The sequence below is a fragment of the Conger conger genome, chromosome 6 (assembly GCF_963514075.1).
Source record: "Conger conger chromosome 6, fConCon1.1, whole genome shotgun sequence".
Lineage (NCBI taxonomy): Eukaryota > Metazoa > Chordata > Actinopteri > Anguilliformes > Congridae > Conger > Conger conger.
In genome coordinates, this window is record NC_083765.1 from 6,305,867 (window position 1) to 6,329,793 (window position 23,927).

General features: G+C 45.8%; 1 protein-coding gene across 1 annotated transcript; it reads left to right on the forward strand.

Moving 5' to 3' along the window:
* Positions 1-2,939: 2,939 nt before the first annotated feature.
* pkd1l3 (polycystic kidney disease 1-like 3) lies at positions 2,940-23,927 on the forward strand. Its single transcript, XM_061246644.1, has 20 exons — positions 2,940-2,989; positions 3,664-3,725; positions 4,506-4,568; positions 5,011-5,163; positions 6,338-6,456; positions 7,178-7,301; positions 7,602-7,733; positions 8,393-8,612; positions 10,148-10,332; positions 11,450-11,680; positions 12,257-12,358; positions 13,010-13,188; positions 15,208-15,354; positions 15,855-16,057; positions 17,566-17,747; positions 18,411-18,552; positions 19,007-19,223; positions 19,949-20,165; positions 21,048-21,132; positions 22,535-23,927. The coding sequence occupies exons 2-20, from the start codon at positions 3,678-3,680 to the stop codon at positions 22,579-22,581; spliced, it is 2,796 nt and encodes a 931-aa protein (XP_061102628.1). The 5' UTR covers positions 2,940-2,989; positions 3,664-3,677; the 3' UTR covers positions 22,582-23,927.

The window sequence follows — 23,927 nt, forward strand, 5'->3', positions numbered from 1 at the left end:
CACACTACACAATACTGTTCAAATGATGCTCACAAGGGTATGGTACCATAGTGTGTTCCAACACTACTTTTATGCAGACAGAGGGGGTTGTAAGTAATCAAGAAAAGTTGGAACACCTGTAGGAATTGGTAGCACCAACTTTCAAGGCTTGATCAACCTCCATTGCTGCAGAACAGCTTTAAGTTGTTAACCCATTTCTTGTTCCCTGAAAAAGGCCTTTTTGTATAATTCTGAAATGTATATTATTTTTCAGTTTTGGGTAACCTTACCTTTTTTTTAACCTCTAGCAGTTCACTACTTACCTTTGTACCATTTCAAGCTATTCATTGGACTTGAACGGCTTGAATTTCAATAAAGAACTGGAAAAATTGGGGTGTTCTAAAACTTTTGACCAGTAGTGTACATGGAATGGAATGTCAGCTAACCGAAACCAAACCCATGTGGTTTGTGTGCTGTACAGATAGTATTGTAAAAAAAAAGAAAAAAAACATAGAACATACAGAGGAGTGTCAGGAATGTATTCTTTGATACCACAGAGTGCATAGTGAGTAGGCAATTCCTCTGTAGTGGACATGGACGATCGTGATGATGCGATGAAGATGTTGTGGTTTACACTTGTGATTTATATATGCACACTTACACACAAAATGGCAGTTCATCTAAGGCCTCTTTGCAGGGTGCTCTTTGTCTCATATTTGTTTCATTAAAAGCGCACAAAAAAATTGACCATTACCGATAGCCTCTCCCGAAGAAGATGTTTGAGGCCGGCTGGTGCATTTGAACCGTAAACATGGGTTTGGGCAGGCTGCGGTTGGAGAAACTTCCATAGGGAACAACGAATTTCCATAGGATTTCCATGCTCAGTTCTGTGTCTTCCCGTTTCTGTGGCTACTGGGATATCATTTGAATGGGGTTTGCCTTTCCAAGCTTGTGTCAATCCATCACTCGCTTGGAATAATCGAAACAATTGTGGATTTGGGGTTTGGTGGTGTCTGTTGCGTGGGCCGCAGAACTTACATATGTACACATATGGTATGGTTTGCTTTACCACAGACATGTGAAACCTGAATTTAACAGGCTATTGGTATACTATCTCAAAAAAAGACCCTAAAAGGTCCGAAAAAGATTTTCCTGGATAAATATAGGGTCATTCTGGAAAAGTTGACCTTTCCAATTTAGATCACATTTTGTGTAAATGTTCCTTATATATTGAATGAAGAACAGGCAAGATATGGTGCTCAATAAAGCCGGGAAAACCATGAAAAACATTCTGACAGTCTATTTCCCTATGAAATCATTCATAGTACCTTTAAGACAGGACGTGCAGGCAGCTATTTAGCGCTGTGGCGTCTTGTAGGTTTGTTTTTTGCGCTCGCGGGTCGAGAATGTTTTTAGCGCAACGGTTATTCTCTCCGAATCCAGACTCCGAACTGGAGAGCATGTGCGACCCGAAGAAGCGGAGCCCAGGAAGCGGTATGTTGTGCAACCACATCATCATGGATCCCAACGTTCAGCTGGTGACCAGTCTTGCCTGCACACGCAAACGCCACGCCATCTGCAAGCAAGGTACAGTACCCATAATGCCCCTCTCTCTATCTGTTTATGGAAACTGAGGATATGGCTCTGCTGAATACCATGAGGTATCCATTCCAATGCTTAGTCAGCTAAGTAACGTCAGCTAAATAACATGTAATGTCATGTAACGAGGCAGCGGGTTAGGTCCATTTTCAATAACAATTTCCTAAATTGCCACTAAGGTAGCACTGCGTGGGAATACAGGCTGATGAATAACCAGAATATAAAAGTAATTATGTTCTCTTAAGAGCTCACAGTTTATCCAACATTCATCATATTATAAAAAAGGGGCATTGTTTGTTCAGAGATGCTCTTCTGCATACCAATGTTGTAATGTGTGGTTCTTTGTGTTACGGTCACCTTCGGCCATCAGCTTCGACCAGTCTGGCCCTTCTCCTCAAGATCTAAGTGACTTTGACCGTGGAATGATTGTTGGTGCCAGACAGGGTGGTTTGAGTATCTCAGAAACGGCTGAGCTCGTGGGATTTCAACACACAACAGTCCCTAGAGTTTGCAGAGAGTGGTGCACAAACAAAAACATCCAGTGAGCAGCAGTTCTGCGGGCAGAAACGCATTGTTAATGAGAGAGGTCAGAGGAGAAGGGCCAGACTGGTCAAAGCTGCCAGGAAGGTGACAGTAACACAAATAGCCACACATTACAACAGTGGTGCGCAGAAGAGCATCTCTGAACACACAACGTGTGGATGGGCTACAGCAGCAGAAGACTTAATAAGTCTAAAAAATAAGTAATAAATACCTAACAAAGTGTTCACTGAGTGTGTGTGTGTATATATATATATATATATCACACATTGTTTCAAACTTACAGGTTTTAATAAAAGATCCACTGATGTGACAGAGACCTCACAATCGGGGGTAAGTGATCCACAGTACCTCAACATTAACGTGTCTTTCTCCCATATACTGTACTACCCAAGCTAATACAGAAGAGTCCCTAATGTTCTCTTGTAATTCTCTGGGGCAGGGATCTGAAAGCCATGATTCTGAACATCCAGTGGGTGTGCAGATTTTTCTCTGAAATGAAATTGACTAATCGTCATTTGAAACCTGTTGTTAAAGTTAGCTGACTTATAGTGACCCATGGAACCAGCAGGCCTGTTGGCTCTCTAGGACCATGATTTTGACTTCATTGGCTATTCAACAACATTGTATTTTTGGAGTGTGAGAACGTGACATCTAATTGATTGATCCTCAGAGTAGGGCCACGATAAATAACTCCATTGCCACATAGCAGAAAGGTTTTTTTTTTTTTGGGGGGGGGGGGGGGGTATTCTAAATACAGTACATTGGTTTTGGAGGAGATTGACCCAAATCCAGTTTGTGTGGTTTTTTCATCAGAAGCCACCGGAACCCTCCTACAAAATCTCAAAAAGAGAGACGTCTTACCGACAAGGTAGGTCATTCTTATTGGGGGGTCCAGGTGTCCTCCCAGGTGTCCAGTATATTAAACTGTCCCCCAGGTGTGCTTGCTACTAAACCCAGACTGAACCTGGGCGTGCCACAAATTTTATGATTAAAAAACAGATGGGCAGCTGCTCTGTTCTCAGCCTCATAATGGCTTCCTTTGCTGTTATTATTCCAGCATCAGGCTCTCAAGGCGATCAGAAGCCTAGAATCAAGACTAGATACTGAAAGCTTTCTTATAGCTGCACAAAGGAAGCGGTTGAATACACCTGACTAATAATAAACAGCTAAGACTCCAAATGTCCCGGAGGGGGGACTATGTATAAAAATGAGGTGATCACCAGATATGGATTTAAATACCCTCAAATTAAAGGGGACATTTAACCGCACACTTATTCTTTAATTTCAAATACAACGGACTACTGGACTGCAGAGCTAGAAGAACAGAGGTTGTATTGATTATGGGAAGTTCTATCTGCGCTGATACCCCCCGTTCTTCAATATGCCCTTTTTTTTGAGCGTTTAAAATGACCCAGAAAAAAATCTGACCAATTTTTCTCATTCCTCGATAGCGGAGACATAACTTTTAGTTTGTAATGTTGAGCTGCCCATCTGGTTAGGCTAGAGAATCTGTGACCGTGCGTTTTCCTGTCTGTCCCGCAGACCCTGGATCAGTCATGCGGGAGATGCGGGCCGTGCTGAAGGATGAAACCGCCCTCCTTTCGGTACGCCCCATGTTCGCTGACAGGCCCCCGTGCCTGCCGACCCCCCCCCCCCCTCACTCTGTAACCCCTCTGTTGTCTTTTTAATTCATTAATTGTGCATGCATATTTTGGTTAAATGGGCGGATGCAACCTGGCTGCACATTACATCTCCCTTAACAGACGGATGTGACCTGTGCGTTACATCTCCCTTAACAGACGGATGTGACCTGCGTGTTACATCTCCCTTAACAGACAGATGTGACCTGCGTGTTACATCTCCCTTAACAGATGGATGTGACCTGCGTGTTACAGCTCCCTTAACAGATGGATGTGACCTGCGCGTTACAGCTCCCTTAACAGATGGATGTGACCTGCGTGTTACATCTCCCTTAACAGACGGATGTGACCTGTGCGTTACATCTCCCTTAACAGACGGATGTGACCTGTGTGTTACATCTCCCTTAACAGACGTGTGTGACCTGCGCGTTACATCTCCCTTAACAAACGGATGTGACCTGTGCGTTACATCTCCCTTAACAGACGGATTTGACCTGCACATTACTCCCTTAAAAGACGGATGCGATGCCAGCGTTGTATTTCATCATATGACCGTTTCTCAAGACACATGCTTCAATGCATTGTGATTCCTTGGCCTTTCATTATGGACTAAAGGGCGCCTTTAGTCCATAATGGGTTAATATTACGGAATCCTATGGCCACATACAGTCAGCCAATCTCATGAAGCCAGAGGCTGTATGTTTTCATTTCTTTTGGATTGTCTGACAAATCTTCCTTTGGCAGATGGCGGTTGAAATATTAGACATGGAGGAAAGGGCGAAAATCCATCTCACATTTCAGTATAAGGTGAAGTAAAATCGTTTTTATTCAAATTTTCATATACTATGTCTTCATTAGTTGGGGTATAATGCAAATACTATACAATCGATATGGTAATTAGAATTGCTCTCTGAAAAAATAATAGCGGAAGTAGAATTATTTCGTATCATTCATAATTTGAACTAACAATTTCATGATTCTACTGCTGGTATTCCTCAATTGCATCTAGTGAGAAATGAAATGAAGAAACAAACACATCCAGTATGTTAAATAGTAAGTGCACTTGAATTCAGGTTGTGCTTTCAGTGACAGTTGCAGGTCATGGACATTGGCATGTGCGGGGCAGGGTGTTATTGCGAAGTTACTCCGTTTTCTTTTCTCCGGAGCACCTTGCCATGTGATAATATCAGAGAAGAGTCAAGGCTCTCCTCCCGTCTTAACTCCCTCCCGATTCCTCAACCATCCGCAGATCGACTACCTCGTGGCGCTGATGAACGCCACCTTGCTCATCGACCCGGACAAGGATAAGAACAGCACGGCGAAGTACGAGCTCATTTTCAGGTGTGCCGCGGCCATTAGCCTCATCTCGCGGTCCCAGTGCGAGGGGGAAGACGCAGAACAGGTGCGCTTCAGAAACGAGCTGCTCACAAAACACTTACAAACCATAAACATAAGACTCATCTCTTCAGGCTGCACCTTTCCCTCCCTACCTCACCGCCATGATTAGCCTTGTGCATGCAATAGCTTATAAATGGCGCTTACATATAGTCATATATAGATATTGTATTGTATTGGCGTACTCGGGGTATTCTAGCTGCCGACCGTGGTACGCTAGTTCATAAGTTGATGTACTCTTCAAGGGTTCCAATTGTATTGTTATGGTCACGCTAGGCCTCGGAACCGTACTGTCCTCTTGGGTCCTCATCACACTTGCCCCTGTGTTCGATCTGCACTTCATTGTACATCGCTCTGGATAAGCGCGTCTGCTAAATGCCTGTAGTGTAATGTAATGTAATGTAATGTAAGAACCCAGTGATTCCGTAGAGGGACCGTATCTACTTCAATGGTTCTTTGTCGGGCAGACTGGATCTTTGTCTTGGCGCTTTCACGCAAGCACACCTATGACGGTGGTTATGTAGGTTTTTCTTTTTTTTGTGATCAAATGTTTTTATTTATAATAATTTCACCAGGGTTCCATAAATAAGTAAAACGGGTACACGAAACTGTGTCCATAGCCAGTAATACGTAATTCATTTGTACCTTTTTTTGCTAATGAAAGCACTTAGTAAATGGTGCTTACACCTGAATATGATTGTCGACGTGTCCCCTTTCTCTCCCCCTTCTCTTTAGTTTCTTTCAATTTCATTTCATTTAATTGCATCTCTCTATTTAAAAAAACATTCTATTTTAAAACCACATCTTTCAATTTTCTAACTTTTGTGCTTAATGTTGCTCTCATTTTGTACTTTTCTTATGCCTGTTTATGTTAAGAACATTGAATGACCTTGGTATGAAATGTGATAAATTATTTTTGTAAATTAAATTCGATTGATTATTAGATTCCAAGAAAAGAACAACAATCCCATTCACTGCACCTTTATTAAGAGTGCGGTTTTGAATTGAGTTATGACCTTTTAACCCGTTGTGGCTTTAAAATGTTTTATTTCTTATACTATTAAACTGAGCACCAGAAACAGTTGTTGTTGTTGTTGTTGCAAGATCTAAGCATATGTTGAAGGATTTCTGTCCTTTTTGTTGTTTTGTTGTCCTTTTTTCTTTTCTTTTTTTTTTCATAGATAGAAGCAATGTCGGCTATCATGTTCCAACTGTATGAACTCTTAAGTATGCAGCTCTTGAAGACTGGAGATGGACCTATGACAATACGACACCCGACAGCGACTATATACTTAATCAGGTTTGTGTGAACACATCTGAGCTTTCAGATCCGGTATGCCTGCACCCCGCCCCCCTCCCATCTTACAGTTGATAAACTGTTTGGGGGCGGCCTGTAGCGTAGTGGTTAAGGTAAATGACTGGGGGGCCCGCAAGGTTGGCGGTTCGAATCTCAGTGTAGCCACAATAAGATCCGCACAGCCCTTGGGGCCCTTGAGCAAGGCCCTTAACCCTGCATTGCTCCAGGGGAGGATTGTCTCCTACTTAGTCCAATCAACTGTACGTCGCTCTGGATAAGAGCGTCTGCCAAATGCCAATAATGTGATAAACGGTGTGCCATTAAAGTAGAAGCCCTGGTCATCCTTATACATTTCATATTAAATCCAATTTACTCGCGTTGATCTACATCAACAGTGTGGTTTTTTTTATTATGAAGTATAATACAGCATATCAGCTGTCTAAAGGTGGGTCAAAATACATCATTGTTTTGGATTCAAATATTTGTCTGTGCTCGGTTGATCTTTGCCTGGGGCAATTGAGCCAACCAAGGGGACCAGCATGTGTGGTTTGCACTATTTAAGAAAACTTCATTGGTTTCAATACACCGGACAAGCTTAGTAAAGCGTAGAAAAATATTTGAATCCAAAACATTTGCGTATTTGTCCCAGGTCTGGTTACCAAGGCAACTATTCCTCACTGGTGTGTTTATCTTCCCCCCCCCCCACCCACCCCACCCACGCCAGGCTGGAACCTGAAAAGTTGAACAACTTTGTCATTGGTGCCCCGGGGAATGACACGTACTGTCAGCTGCCTTCTCTGGCTGCGATGGCCCCTTTCCTGGGTGATCTGTCCAACGTCAATGTTCAGGTCAGTGTGCATACTCCAACTTGCAAGTTGTCACATGGTTTTCTATGCCTTTCCCAGACGAGGTCAGTGTCAAGTTCAGCACTGTTTATGTGTGATGGCAACACTTGGTATAATTTAATGTGGTTGCTCCTTAAACATTCTTTGTTGTGTAACATTAGTATTTATGGTGTGTGTGTGTGTGTGTGCGCACTGTATGTGCACTTGCATGCGTGCATGTGTGTACCTGTGTATTCCTATGTATGTATGTATGTGTGTGTGTGTGTGTGTGTGTGTGTGTGTGTGTGTGTGTGTGTTTCTCAGATGTACAGTTTTGATTTGAACCTATTGCGGGGAGATTCGAATGAGACCATCACTGATAAGATTTGCAGTCTGTCCTTGAAGGATGAAAACAAACAGGACATCAAACTTAAGAACATGAGTGAAACAGTTCAGGTGAGATTCCCCTGCCGTCCTATCTGTTGCTGAATGGCTTTAACTGTCAAACAAGCGCGTCAAAGTTAAGATTAAGATTTCCTTTGCTGTCCTTTTGCATTTCTGTGGGATTGAAATGAATCGGACGAACGGCCTGTAGTGTAGTGGTTAAGGTAAAGGACTGGGACACACAAGGTCAGTGGTTCTAATCCCAGTGTAGCCACAATAAGATCCGCACAGCTGTTGGGCCCTTGGGCAAGGCCCTTAAGGGTTGTAGGATTGTCTCCTGCTTAGTCTAATCAACTGTATGTTCCTCTGGATAAGAGCGTCTGCCAAATGCCAATTGGCTGTGGATTCAACTGTCATTGGCACTCTTTGGCACTGTTTTCTGAAGACTGATTTAGAAACCTTCATTTCATTCCACGGCTGGGATGAAATCTCTGCTGTAGCCATTTGTGCTGTGATAAACCCGGGGTCAGTTCTAGGTACAAGTCATATAAGTGCTTGTCCTGGGCGCTGTCCATCAGATAGAAAATGTGTTTCATCCATGATAGCTGGCACCCAGGTCCATAACTGCAACCCAACCCACACCCACACCTGTTTACCTGGGGTCATGTGCTGGACTGGAGTATATTAATAGTTTAAAAAAACCACTCTGCTTTTTCACACTGTCTCTGCAGATATTTATGCCACGCCAGGATGACCTTGTGATATACTTCAATAACCTGACAATCAAGAAAAACACCGTGGTCACGAGCACCTTCAACGTCACGGAACCCCTCTCTTCCGTCATTTTCAAGATGGAGCCCAGCAAAAACGTGACGTTTGAGATCCTTCTGGCATACGATCGCACGCCCAACGCCACCGATAACGATCACAGCCTCATCCTGAGCGAGACAAGTGAGACACGAGCCTCGTACTTAAACTGTACACGGTTTTTGAGTGAGAAAAAAAGTATCGATTTAGTATTTTGTCAGTGAAATGAAGAATCTTAGTTAGTTCGGTTTTGTTGTTTTGAGAAACGCCTGAATATGGCATATGATGTCCCAGCATGCCTCAGGGCACATGTTCTTGGTGCAGTCGCGTGTGCTGTAGTCCAGATGGAGCGCTAACTGCGCCTGAGGCCCCGTCTCCACCAAACAGCCGAGACAAGACGAGACGGTTTTACAGCGTCTTTACAAGAAAGTTTTATGGGTGTGAACGGTTTTTTGGAACGTTGGCTCTCTGCGGCTGCCGCTTTCAAAAACTGAGCGCGTTGAGTCTTAAGCCAATAAGAACAATTAGCAATTTAACGTTACAGTGAACTCGGGTTGTCATGGAAACAGTCGCTTATTTGTTGACTCGGCGCTTTGGCGTGGACCACCCAGTCCGCACTCGCGGACGTTTCGAGATTCAAACACGGAAGTTTCCCGAGACGTCTCTAGTCTTGTCCCGTCCCGTCTGGTCTTTGGTGGAGACTGGGCTCCTGGGTGATGTATCACTGGCCAAAGTGTCCCCCAGGGAGGAGGGGTTTCAGTTGGGTAACTGAGGCCATTTCCCAACAAAGTGTTGGTTGATCTGGGCCACACGATTTACTCCCGCTGGGCCACTGATGAGCACCAGGAGGTAGCCAGCGCGGTACCAGCGTGGTGGACTGCACCGTGACCCGAAGTGGGGGCATGTCTGCGTGCTCCCTTGGTGACGCGGCCTAGCGCTAGAGCAGGAGGGCGGCCTGTAGCGTAGTGGTTAAGGAGCTTGACTGGGACACACAAGGTCGGTGGTTCTAATCCCGGTGTAGCCACAATAAGATCCGCACAGCCGTTGGGCCCTTGAGCAAGGCCCTTAACCCTGCATTGCTCCAGGGGAGGATTGTCTCCTACTTAGTCTAATCAACTGTACGTCAATCTGGATAAGAGCGTCTGCCAAATGCCAATAATGTAAAAAAGCACACTCCAGTATCAGGCCTAGGCTCGAAGAGTTTCTGCCTCCACTGCATGACTGGATGAGAGCTGCAGAATCCGGCCTACAAAGAAACACTCCCAAGTCAGAGTGTCGTTCAGAAAACAACAACAAAAGAATGAATGATTATTTGTAAAAAATATATATATTTGTATAACTATTGATTATTGATTTAATTTCTGAATTTAATTTATTTATGTGTTGCATATCAACACTACTGTTAAACTCACGGTTTGCCCAGTGCTGGCCAGAAGCAGATGGGCTCCCCCTCTGAGCCCGGTTCTGCTCAAGGTTTCTTCCTGTTCTTCTCTGTTGAAATAAAGGTTTTTATCTATCTGTCTATCTATCTGTTAGTCAGGGAGTTTTTCATTGCCGCTGTCGCCTTAGGCTTGCTCTGAGGGGGGTCTCAGGCCTGAGCTGCTTTGTGACAATTTGTGTTATAAAAATAATTGAATTGAATTGAATTGGATTAAGTATGCTGTTTGGCTGTGTTTCAGCGGGGTACCGCTGGCTGATCTCCCCGGAGATACTCGGCGGGAGGGTGGGAAACTGGACCTCCCGACTCGTCCTCGTCAACTACACCGACGGGGAGGAGAGCATGGAGCTGAGGTTCATGTCCTTCGAGACCAAGTGCATGTTCTGGAACAAAGCTAACCAGACGTGGAGCACCAACGGCTGTTCGGTACGCTGCCACCATGCTGCCCGTACCCAGAATTAGGCTTTACCCATGCTGTGGTGTCCTTTCTGTTTGTTGGTTTTTTTCGAGCGTGTAAACTGTAGCTAGCTTCTTATCCAAAACAGCAACAACAAAAAAACCACTTCATACAGTCATAATGTAGTCAGGAACAAATGTCATAATCTCATAATTTAGTCAAAATTGAATTATGTTAACATAACATTGTCATCAACAGAAGCCATTAAAATGCCAATTTGTGGCCATGGTTATTTTTGTGATAATCATAATCCAATGCATAATCCTTGAAACTGTCCCAGTACTGTCACCTGCGTTTACCGAGCAGAAATCCTGATTAAACACAGCCAATGAGCACACTGGAAACACACCACACCTCACACAGGTGCACATCAAACAACCCTTCACCGTTTACCGGGAATTGATCATTAATGCTACTTACACATAAAAGGGAGGAGGGAGTGGAATTCAATGGGCCCCAAAAATGGTCAAAATAAATGGTTTTTTTAAGTAATCTGTGGTTGAAAATCATGACAGTTCAAATATTTTTCTAATCGTCATGTGGTTAATGCAGGGGTGTTTCTGAATCAGGAGTTTGTGGCACTTCTGGTCTTAATTAATTAATTAATTGCCTCGGGTGCCTCACTGGCACCCGCAAGGTCGGTGGTTCAATCCCTGGTGCAGCCACAATAAAATCCACACAGCCGTTGGGCCCTTGAGCAAGGCCCTTAACCCCACATTGCTTCAGGGGAGGATTGTCTTCTGCTTAGCCTAATCAACCGTAAGTCGCTTTGGATACATTACATTACATTATTGGCATTTGGCAGACGCTCTTATCCAGAGCGACGTACAGTTGATTAGACTAAGCAGGTGACAATCCTCCCCTGGAGCAATGCAGGGTTAAGGGCCTTGCTCAAGGGCCCAACACCTGTGCGGATCTTATTGTGGCTACACCGGGATTAGAACCACCGACCTTGCGTGTCCCAGTCATTTACCTTAACCACTACGCTACAGGCTGCCCCTTAAAAAAAAAGTGGATAAAAGCCTCAGCTAAATAGCACGTAGTGTGATGTCATAGTGTGATGTAACGAGCGTGCCTCTGTTCCAGGTGGGCCTGCAGTCTGAGCCTGCGCGCACGCAGTGCCTGTGTAATCACATGACCTTCTTCGGGAGCTCCGCGTTCGTCATGCCCAACCAGGTGGACCTGTCCCAAACGGCCGCGCTCTTCGCCAAGGTGTCGGAGAACTACGTGGTGGTGGTCATGCTGTCGGCCTTCTTCGGCCTGTATCTGATCCTGCTCGTCTGGGCCATCTACGCAGACAAACGGGCCTTCATCAAGGTACGCCCCAGACCTCTGGCTGTGTGCCGAATGGCTCCCTCCGCACTATACAGTCCGCTGTTTAGGGGATCAGCCATTTTGTAGGGTGTCTGAATTTACAGTATGAAATTGAACACCCTGTATAGTTCACTCAATATTTCCCACAATACCCTGCAGAGTGTAGGGCACAAACAATGTACAAATGATGTACAAATGATGTAGGGTACAAACAATGTACAAATGATGTGCACTACTGGATCACTGCCTTTAGACTGCACTACCTAAATGCACATGCAGTACTGTATCCGGACACACACACACACATCCATGCACACGCATAAACACACACACATGCACACAAGCCCACACATACACACACACAGGTCCACACACACACATACACAAGCCCACACATACAGGTCCACACACACACACACACTCCACATACGCACACACACACACACACACACACACATACTCAAACCCACACACACACACTCTGCATACACACTCACAAGCCCACACACACACACACACACACACACACACACAAGCCCACACATACACACACACACCTCTTGTTTCCCTTGGCCGTAGAAAAAGATGACCCTGCTGGCTGATAACCATCCCTGTGCTCAGTACTACTACCTGCTGAACGTGCAGACCGGGCATCGGAGAGGAGCGGGCACCACTGCCCAGGTGAGACCCCACCTGTAGAGGCACGTCATACAGCAGGCTTTAATGTGAATGTTACATACACAGCATTTTATTGGGTATTTATTAGACTTATTTTTTAGCCTTCTACTGCTGTAGCCTGTCCACTTAGAGTTATGATGCGCTGTGTGTTCAGAGATGCTCTTCTGCATACCACTGTTGTAATGTGTGGTTATTTGCATTACATGACCTCCTGACCCGTATCTACATGATTGTATGCATTGCAATGCTGCCACACAATTGGCTGATTAGATAATCGTGTGAATAAGAAAGCGTAATAAAGTAGAAATGTTCCTAATAAAGTGCTCAGTGAGTGTACCTTCTGTAATTAATGCCACTGTATTTACTGTGTGTCATGTTGTCTATGGAGACCAGACCAGGCAATGGGTAAGGCCCCAAAACAACAGGAAGGTGGGGACAGGGAAATGTGTGGCTGGTGAAAATTGAACTGCTCCTTTGGGAGCGTGAGGTACGGTGTAGTTCTCAGGAGGGGAATTCTCAGCACCAACCAGCTCGCTAGGAGCAATTGGAGGTTAGGTCAGGAACACTTCGACACAGCCCGGGCGGGGCATCGAACCGGCAACCCTCCGACTGCCAGACGACCGCTCTCACCGCCCGAGCCGATGTCCCCCGCAGGTGGAGCTGGCCCTGGTGGGCGTGGAGGGGCAGAGCACGCGCCGGCACTTCACCGACCCCCAGAAGCCTGTGTTCGAGCGGGGCGGCGTGGACATGTTCCTGCTGGCCACGCCCTTCCCCCTCGGGGACCTGGAGAGCATCCGCGTGCGGCACGACAATTCGGGGAAGAGCCCCGACTGGTAAGAGCCCCGCTGTCGGGACGCGGGACGGGGGAACCGTGCGCGGGTGAATACGGCAGGCCTGGCAGGGCGGCCCTGTAGCGTAGCGGTTAAGGTAAATGACTGGGAGACGCAAGGTCAGCGGTTCTAATCCCGGTGTGGGCACAATATGATCCGCTCAGCCGTCGGGCCCTTGAGCAAGGCCCTTAACCCTGCAGTGCTCCAGGGGAGAGGATTGTCTCCTGCTTAGTCTAATCAACTGTACGTCGCTCTGGATAAGAGCGTCTGCCAAATGCCATTAATGTAATGTGATGTATGTAATGCTTCTTTAATAACAGACCAGGAGTGTAATCCAAAAACAGGCAATGGTCAAAATCCAGGCAGACCGGTAAATTCAGGGTAAGCAGGCAGGGTAAACAGGCAGAGTTCAAAAACCAGTAGGCAGTCCAAGCAAGCGGGGGTACAAACACAAAGTCCAAAGCCAAGCAGAGATCAGAAACCAGAAAATCCAACAGGAAAATCTGAAGGGGAAACGAGTCAGTCAAACGGGCCGGACCACTGGTAGGGACCAGGTAACGGGTCAGGTAACAGGTCAGGTAACAGGCAAGACGAACTAGCAATGAGAACAGAGAAGGACAGGCTTAAATACTCTAACAAATGACTAAATGATAAACCAGTATGCAGAAAGATAATGAGGAAACAGGACTCCATAACAGAACTACGGAAAACCTTGAGGGATACAAAAGGCGAAACGCTGGGGACTAAAACAAAAGGCAAAGGGCACGGATGTGACATCTGCAAAAAAAACTAAAAACTTATATCTAGACTTTTTTTTTTTTTTTTTAACTAACATTTTATTCCTATTACTTTTTGGCGAAATAAGACAGAAATATTAAAGTTTTGCCAATGGGGTAAGAAGGATTTCACTCTAGAAGCTTGCATTTTCTACTTGAGAGTAACTCACTTTGCAAAAGACCACAGCACTTAAGACTGAGATCTTCTGCAGTGTGGGGGGTACGTGGACCGAAGGGTTGAGGGTTCAAGTGCAGATTTTGAAATGCATTTCATATCAGTTCATTCATTGTTATTCTAGTTTTAAACTACATCCAAGAAGCTGGGTTTGAATTTGAGTTGAAATTTACAGGACGTTTATTGAAATACCATTAGTAGATTATACATATCCATTCACCTTTCATTTTGTTATTCGTTGATCAGCTTCTGAAATAATCTGCAACTTTTTCAACCTAAAAGTGCTCATACTTGAAGTCAAGTCCCACATTGTCACATTGTCCATTATCAGTTGTCTCCTTATTCACCGCTTAAGTTGTATTCAACGGCTTGAACTTAACTTTATCAGTAAAGTTGGAACCGGGTACTTCATCACCCTGGTGGACTGCAGCAGTGACTTGCACTTTAATTATCACGGTGAAAACAACAGAATGGTAATTAGCCAAACGTCCAGACCTGTTAAGCTCCTGGAGTCGACGTGTTTAAAAATGCAATTAAGTGAACGCTGATGCATTGGGAGGGTTTGTACGCACAGCCGGGGGCAACCAGCTTCCAAACAGTGAGGCCAGTTCAGTCCCCTCCCAGAAGGGGTATTCTCTTCACCCCGCCTGAACTTCCAAGCTGGATAGGGGCACTCTAATTGACTCTGAAGAGGATGTTTGACCCGTTGATTTCTAGGTTTTATACTCTAAACACTGGGAAAAACATTAGTGCTTTAGTCTTGTAATGAGACTTGAATATTAGCTTGTTTATAGTTACTGTTTACTTTAAACAAGTTTTTTTATTTATTATTCTTGCCCGATTAGCAAATCTTGAGACAAGTCAAATTGTCTCATCCCATTGGCAATATTTCAGATGTATTTAGCAAAAAATGGATATAAATAAGATCTTGAGTCTAAATATAAGACTAAAATACAGTTGAGAATGATTTTAAATGATTTATTGAAGAACGTATTTGGGAAAAACATCATTTGGGGACACAGACCTTGAATGAGTCAAACTGTCTCACCCCCCCCCCCCCCCCCCCCCCAGGTACCTGAACAAGGTGACGGTGCAGGATATGCAGCTGCGGAAATACTGGCACTTCCTGTGCTCGTCCTGGCTCAGCTCCAGCAAGGGCGACGGCATCACCAAGAGGACCTTCCCCTCGGCCAAGAGCGACGAGATCACCAGCTTCAGGTGCCCCCCCGCCCCACGGCTCGCTCAGCCTCCGACCCCGCTCCTGCCCCCCGGCCCACCCGCTGCTGGGTCTGGCTCTGTGCGCCAGTTTTAAGGACTGTGCTAATGAATGATACAATACATACACCCTTCATTAGGTATCTCTTAGACTTATTCTTTAGACTTATTGGTCTGTATGGGAGTGAATCACTCGGGTGGACTCAGCCCTGTATGGGAGTGAATCTCTTGGGTGGACTCAGTTCTGTATGGGAGTGAATCACTCGTGTGGATTCAGTTCTGTATGGGAGTGAATCACTCGTGTGGATTCAGTTCTGTATGGGAGTGAATCACTCGTGTGGATTCAGTTCTGTATGGGAGTGAATCTCTCAGGTGGATTCAGTTCTGTAAGGGAGTGAATCACCTGAGTGGACTCAGTCCTGTAAGGGAGTGAATCACCCGGGTGGACTCGGTGTGAGTTTGGGCAGCTCCTCGCCAGTGCGCGCCTCCCTCTTCGCCCACAGGAACCTGTTCCAGAGCCGGACGTCCTCAGGCTTCAGGGACGAGCACATCTGGGTGTCGGTGGTGGACCCCCCGCGGCGCAGTCCCTTCACGCGGGCGCAGAGGGTGTCCTGCTGCATGTGCCTGCTCCTCTGCACCATGGCCATCAACATCATGTTCTGGAACAAGCCGCAGAACCAGCAGTCGCCCGTCATCTTCAACATCGGTGAGCGGAAGGCCCCGTCCAAACAGACGAGACGAGACGAGACGGTTTCAGAAGAAAGTTTTATCGGTGTGAACCGTCCGGTTTTAGACCGTCGGCTCTCTGCGGCTGGCATTTTTTAAAAACTGAGCACATCGAGTCTTAAGTGCAAGAGTTTTAGAACAATTAGTAATTCAACGTTACAGTTGAACGCGGGTCGTCATGGAAACAGTCGTTTATTTGTTTACCCGGCGCTTTGGTGTTGACTGCCGAGTCCGTACTCCTGCCGAGTCCGGACGTTTTGATATTCAAACACGGATGTTCAGGGACTTCTCTAGTCTTGCCTCGGCTGTTTGGTGGAGACTGGGCTTAATGAGTTAGAGATTTGCCCCGGGTCCGAGGTGGGATTTAAACCCCAGCCAAAAACAAACATATTACCCCGTCAGCTAAAGGTGAAGTTGCCACTATTACAGGGCTTCTGCACTGGCCGTGGCTCACTGCTTGATTATCATTATTATTTCTATTTATTTAAAAATTTTATTTTTATTTATGTATTACATATAACACTACTGTTAAACTCACTGTGCCGACCAGAAGCAGGTGGGCTCCCCCTCTGAGCCCGGTTCTGCCCAAGGTTTCCTCCTGTTAGTCGGGGAGTTTTTCCTTGCTCCTGTTGCCCTAGGCTTGCTCTGAGGGGGTCTCAGGCCTGGGCTCTTTGTAAAGCTGCTTTATGGCAATCTTGAGTTGTAAAAAGCGCAATACAAATAAAATTTTATTTTATTTAATTTTACAATTACTGGGCCTTTTTAGGCTTGTGTATGTAGCAAACCAGTCTGCAGGATGGGTACTTGTCCACCTGACATGGGGGATTATGTTTTTTTTTTTTACTCTACTGTTGTTTTAAAGAGAGAAAGAACATCCCCTGGATTGGGGTCTTCAGTTTCAGTTTGTTCAGAAAATTGATTCTACTGCTCATTACTGTGATTTTGCTCACAAGTATGTTTATCAGAATATAAACAAGTAATAGGTGTAGGCTGCATTACCCCAGTTTACCAGACCTGGGTAAAACACGTAATTGTTTTGGATTCAAATACTTTCTGTCCTCGATCCTGCCTGATGCAATTGAGCCAACCAAGAGAACCAGAATGCAGGGGTTGCACTTTTTGGGTGTAGTTCATTACACCAGACAAGCTCTGTAAAGCATAGAAAATGTTTGAATCCATTCCAATTATGTATTTGAGCAGGTCTGATAGGGAACACATAATTGTGTAAATGAGGCAGCCAGCCTGTAGCGTGACTAGCCACGATAAGATCCACGCAACTTCTTAGTCTAATCAATTGTAAGTCGCTTTGGATAAAAGCGTCAGCTAAGTAACATGTAATGTAATTCTGTTGTAAGCTGCATTACCCCAGTTGACTCCTTGCACATTCTGCCCGTGTGCGGACCGTGTCTGGACAGTAGACTCCTTGGACACTATGCCCAAGTGTAGACCGTAACGTAACCTCTACCTCGCTCCTCTTCCTTGGTGCAGGCTCGCTGGAGGTCACCTGGGAGGACATCGTGATCGGCGTGGAGAGCGGCCTGCTCATGTTCCCCATCAACATCCTCATCATCAGCATCTTCCGCAGCATCAAGCCCCGCCTCCCTCAGGCGGAGTCTGGCGATGCCGCCCAAACCCGACACCGCGTCCCGACCATAGACACCTTCCTCAAGGTCAGAAACCCTTCCTCAAGGTCACCCACCTCCCTCAAGGTCAGAAACCCTTCCTCAAGGTCACCCACCTCCCTCAAGGTCAGAAACCCTTCCTCAAGGTCATCGCGTTTCTGCCAGAGCAGCAGATCCTCAACCCCGCGTATGAGGTCACCTGACCCCTTGCAGCCCGGTCGCTGTGTGTGCCTCCCCAGGGCTCCACTTGTTTGTGTTGCTGTTAGCGACACCTTTCCCAGATATCCTAAAATGGCCGCTCCAACTCTCCTATATGCTGCAGCTCCTTTTTTTGGCCAACACCACCTTAGAGGATTTTTTAAACCAGAGTACATAATTTGGGCATCAATATCTTTTAAATTTGTACGTCGTCATATTCATGATAGCTGGGCAGCCTAGTGGTTAAGGTACATGACTGGGACCCACGACATTGGTTGTTCGATCCCCGGTGTAGCCGCTGATAAGATATCTGCACAGCTGTGTGTCTCCTGCTTAGTCTAATCAACTGTAAGCCACTTTGAATAAAAGCATGAGCTAAATAACATGTAATGGTGATAAAACAAAAACAAAAAAAACATTTACATTGAAAGTCCTCTTGCAGAAAATGCCAAACCCGAACTTTTTCCGACGGTTACTCGCACAGAGACGTGTCCTCGTGTCATCCTCCCCCAGGAAACCGGGGAGCTGGTGATCATTCTCAGCAGGAACACCAAGAACAAGGTCTCGCCTCCGGAGAAAGAAGTGGAGACGTTCAGCGACCTCTACGCGGCCCTGAGCGCGGTCCAGGAGGTCCTCCAACACATGCCAGGTGCAGGTGAGAAACACACAATAAATAAATCAATGAAATGAAATGAAATGAAATAAATAAACACAATGGCACGCTTTAAAGTTTCCTGACCATACCCGCTGAAATTCATTCACTATTCAGACATAATTTAGAATTCAAACTCAATTCTAGTTGAGGTGAATTATATTTGGTAGATTTCCCTTTATCCAAGGCGCTGTAAAATTTATACTTCTCATTCACCCATTCATACACACACGCGCACACCAACGGCGATTGGCTGCCACGCAAGGCGCCGACCAGCTCGTCAGGAGCATTTGGGGGGACACTTTGACACACCCAGGGCGGGATCGAACCAGCAACCCTCCACCTGCCAGACTGCTCGCCCCTATGTCGCCCCTGTATGAGTTGTATCATTTAGTCACATTACATTACATTATTGGCATTTGGCAGAGGGATTATGGGTATTCCTCTCTCCCCCCAGGGCAAGCGGAGGGTGATGATGATGATGATGATGAAGACGCACACTGGGGCCACTGCGGCCACTTCGTCCTGCACTACCTGTGCCACCTGCAGAACGTGCTGGGGCAGATTGGGGACGGGGCCTTCTCCAGCCGAGAGGACTTCCAGTGGGTGCAGAACACCCTGTCGCTGCTGCAGAGGAAGGCGGAGACCATGTACAGCACTCACGCGCCGCGCGGGTAAGGACCAATCACGTGCCGCGTTGGGTAAGGACCAATCACACACAGCGTGGGTAAGGGCCAATCACGCGCCGTGTGGTTAAGGGCCAATCACACACAGCGTGGGTAAGGACCAATCACGCACAGCGCAGGTAAGGGCCGATCACACACAGTGTGGGTAAGGACCAACCACGCACAGCGCAGGTAAGGGCCAATCACACACAGCGTGGGTAAGGGCCAATCACGCTCAGCGTGGGTCTTCATTATTGAATTGCCTCAATCATAGCGTATCTGACATGTGTATGAGTACTGGCTACAGCTGCAGACTGCAAGTGTGTCCTAATGAGTTTACTGTGCTCAAGTACAGGCTTGAACCAGGGTAATTTACAGAGCTGTCAGCAAATTAAAAACCAGGCAATCAGTTGGAACAAAAACCAGTACGCAGACCGCCCCTCGAGGACTGGAGTTATGCACCCTTGCTCTTAACGGATAGACATTGAATCGAATCATTACATTACATTCCATGTAATTTGGCTGACGCTTTTATCCAAAGTGTCTTACAATTGATTTAGACTAAGCAGGAGACAATCCTACCCTGTAGCAAAGTGGGGTTGAGGGCCTTGCTCGAGGGCAAATTTTAGGGGATCGAACCACCGACCATGCGGGTCCCGGTCATGTGCCTTCAGGCCTACGCTCCAGGCCGCCCCGCGAATCAGAGGAGTAATCTCTCCGTCTCTCTCCTCAAGCCTGAACACGGCGCCGAAGGAGGAGAAGAAAGCGGGGTGCTGGCTGCCCTGGTGGTTCGTGTTCGTGGGCTGGTTCCTGCTGCTCTCCATCAGCGGCATCTCCACCTTCTTCACCCTGCTGTACGGCTTCTGGTACGGGAAGGAGTCCTCCACGCAGTGGGCCATGTCCCTGGCCCTGTCACTCTTCCAGAGCATCTTCATCCTGCAGCCGCTCAAGGTGGGGCGGCGCTCTCCGACCCGGGTCAAATACAGCGGGCTCCAGAATTAGTGGCACCCTTCATAACAATGGAGAACAAAGGCTGTATATAGTAAACAACATGGATAATGATCTATGAAATTATTGACACCCCTAACAGTGTGTCAAACACAGTGTGCTCCAGAATTACTGGCATCCTTCATAACAATGGAGAAAAAAGGCTATATAATAAACAACATGGATAATGATCTATGAAATTATTGACACCCCTAACAGTGTGTCAAACACAGTGTGCTCCAGAATTACTGGCATCCTTCATAACAATGGAGAAAAAAGGCTATATAATAAACAACATGGATAATGATCTATGAAATTATTGGCACCCCAACGAAGACATGCACATTAGGCTACTTGGGGGGCCATTAACAGGGCATTTCTGCAAAAAGCATGTGTGCTCAGTCAACTTACCCTGTATAAATAAAGGTTAATAATACAAATAATTTTTGTCAATAAAATCACACAGTGAAATTGGCAATACAATCTTTGTTCAATTTAGTTAATCTCAGTCTAAAGGAACTGTATTGTGTTATTCCATCACTTCTTGTTTCCCTAGAGAATAGAAAAGAGGTAACAAGCATGAAAAATCCCTTTGTCAACCATCAGCATGGGAAAAGCCTAAGAGCTGTCAATTCAGAAGACAGTGATCCACCATCACATGTCGAGTAATGGGTACAAAAAAAATACACAAACAGTTAAACGTACCACTTAGCACTGTAAAGGTGTAAAACGTGGAATAGTTGCAAACTTGCCGGGAAGAGGATATTACCCTCGCAGACAGTAAGGAAGGTGTTGGCGTCCCGGGTGGACGCGGTAGCGTTGACGCACTCTTGCTTGGCACGGCAGGTGATTGGCGTGGCCATCTTCTTTGCCCTCATCCTGAAGACGGTGACGGTGGATGAAAGCGAGGAGGTGGACTTCCTGCTGAAAGGTGAGACGTGTGGAGGATCCCTCGTAGTCGAGACAGTCACGAAGATCCTGTACTCTGCCAGCAGCCATTGTATCCTGCTCCTGCTGAACAGCTGAAGCTCAGCAGGTGTGGGCTTGGTTAGTGAATGGCTGAAGCTCAGCAGGTGGGGGCTTGGTTAGTCAATGGCTGAAGCTAAGCAGGTGTGGGCTTGGTTAGTGAATGGCTGAAGCTAAGCAGGTGTGGGTTTGGTTAGTAAATGGTTGAAGCTCAGCAGGTGGGGGCTTGGTTAGTGAATGGCTGAAGCTCAGCAGGTGGGGGCTTGGTTAGTCAATGGCTGAAGCTCAGCAGGTGTGGGTTTGCTTAGTGAATGGCTGAAGCTCAGCAGGTGTGGGCTTGGTTAGTGAATGGCTAAAGCTAAGCAAGTGTGGGCTTGGTTTGTAAATGGCTGAAGCTAAGCAGGTGTGGGTTTGGTGAGTAAATGGCTGAAGCTAAGCAGGTGTGGGTTTGGTTAGTCAATGGCTGAAGATAAGCAGGTGTGGGCTTGGTTAGTGAATGGCTGAAGCTAAGCAGGTGTGGGCTTGGTTAGTAAATGGCTGAAGCTAAGCAGGTGTGGGTTTGGTTAGTCAATGGCTGAAGCTAAGCAGGTGTGGGTTTGGTTAGTCAATGGCTGAAGATAAGCAGGTGTGGGTTTGGTTAGTCAATGGCTGAAGATAAGCAGGTGTGGGTTTGGTTAGTCAATGGCTGAAGATAAGCAGGTGTGGGCTTGGTTAGTGAATGGCTGAAGCTAAGCAGGTGTGGGTTTGGTTAGTCAATGGCTGAAGATAAGCAGGTGTGGGTTTGGTTAGTCAATGGCTGAAGATAAGCAGGTGTGGGTTTGGTTAGTGAATGGCTGAAGCTAAGCAGGTGTGGGCTTGGTTAGAAAATGGCTGAAGCTAAGCAGGTGTGGGCTTGGTTAGTAAATGGCTGAAGCTAAGCAGGCGTGGGCAATGTTCCAGTGGGGCGCAATCTTCCCTCTGGCCAAATAAATCACAATGCCCCAGTGCAGTGATGGGGACACTGTGCTCTAGGAGATGCTGTCCTTCCGATGAGATGTTAAACTGGGGTCCTTAAAGATCCTATGACACTCACCGTAAAGAGTAGGGGGGGTTCCCCGGCGTTCCGGGCTAAATTCCCAAGCCTGGGTCTTTCAACCTGCCACCTAATCGGAAATTAAGAAATGTAATTTCCAATTAAGAAATTGTTCTCTCCACCTGATGTGCTGTGAGTGTTCTAATGCAAAATGACTGCTCAGGTGGGCACTACAGATTGGTGGTGGTCGAGGCGAGTTTCCCCCTTATCCCTGTGAAATGCTTTTGAGTGTGATAAATGTCTACTATCTATCTGTCTATCTAACTATCTATCTTTCACTCTTTGTGTTTTGTAGAGCAACAGGAAAGATGTGAATCGTTTTCCCAGATGTCACGACTCTGAGAGACTTTATGGAAGAACGACAATGAAGACCCACGTATAGCCTCAAGAAGACTTTATAAGAATTAATGAGAATTTATGGAATTCATGTTCCCCAATCATTTTATGATTTATAATGCTTTAAACAGTGGAGAATTGAACTACCATGTGTGAACCCATGATTTGCTAACTCCAGGATCGTAGATGGTCAATACTAGAATATCTCATGGTATTCTGCAGATTAAGAAATACATTAAACAACAATGTTATAAGTACTCTTATGATAGATGATGTAAAATATATTAATGTCTTTTTATTATTATTGTAGAAATTTTTCACTCTGATATTCAGATCATGAGCTTTTTGAATAGTGTATATAAGGCGATGCGTGTAAATGCTGATATGGAGCATAATGTACTTTTGATGTCCGCTTATTTTCTTGTCACGAGTGCAAGAGCTTTAAGTCCTCCTGCTGTACCAGCTTCTCCGTATCTCTGGGTATTCAATCTTAACAACCTGACATTTAAGAAACGCGCAATATTAAAGTGCCTGTTGCATTTCAGTGGCGAGATAAAGCTAAAGAATACAAAGCTACTCGACTGGATTTGGTGTTTTGTGCTGGTGTGGTGGTTCGTTGTTGCGTTTGAAGATCGGAGAAAACCTGCTTTGGCAGGACTACTTCCCCCCCGCAGTCAGTGTGTCATGACATTCTCTGCGCTTTTTAAAAATTAATAACGAAAACAGTCCGCAGGCAGCAAAAGCCTCACCATTCCCTGGGGATGCTCAGAAGCCCACATTAACTAAATGTTTGCAGGGAACTTTTCTGCCCTCAGAAGAACCACAGAGTTTGTCTACTTTTTTTTTCTTTTTTACTCATAGTTGGCAAAGGCATTTGCATGTATTAAACAAAGTGTGTTGTTTTTTTTCCAAATGTGTCCCAGGCTCAGCCCTAATGCATATTCCATTGTGGATGTGTTCACAGAGAGAGCACAAAATAAGGGAGTGGGTTAATGTGACTAACGAAACAAGACCAAAGGAATGTGCAACTCACTGCTAGCCTACGACTTCTTAAAGAAAGCGACTGCAAGCCGCGATAAATTGTTACACTACGTTTATTCAGCGGACGCTTTTATCCAAAGTGCAAACCGAAGGTGATGACAGGTCGGAGGAGATACAATTCGCATAAACTATCAGTTATCTACAGCCATGAACGTCAGTTCTCATGGTTAAATACAGCCAATGTCAGTAGGTATGCTGTATCAAACTAGAAGCACGGCATGACACAATATATCTGGTAAACAATTACAGCACCAAGATGGACACAAATGCAAATGTGACAGCCCTAGATGAGAATACAAAGTACAACAAAA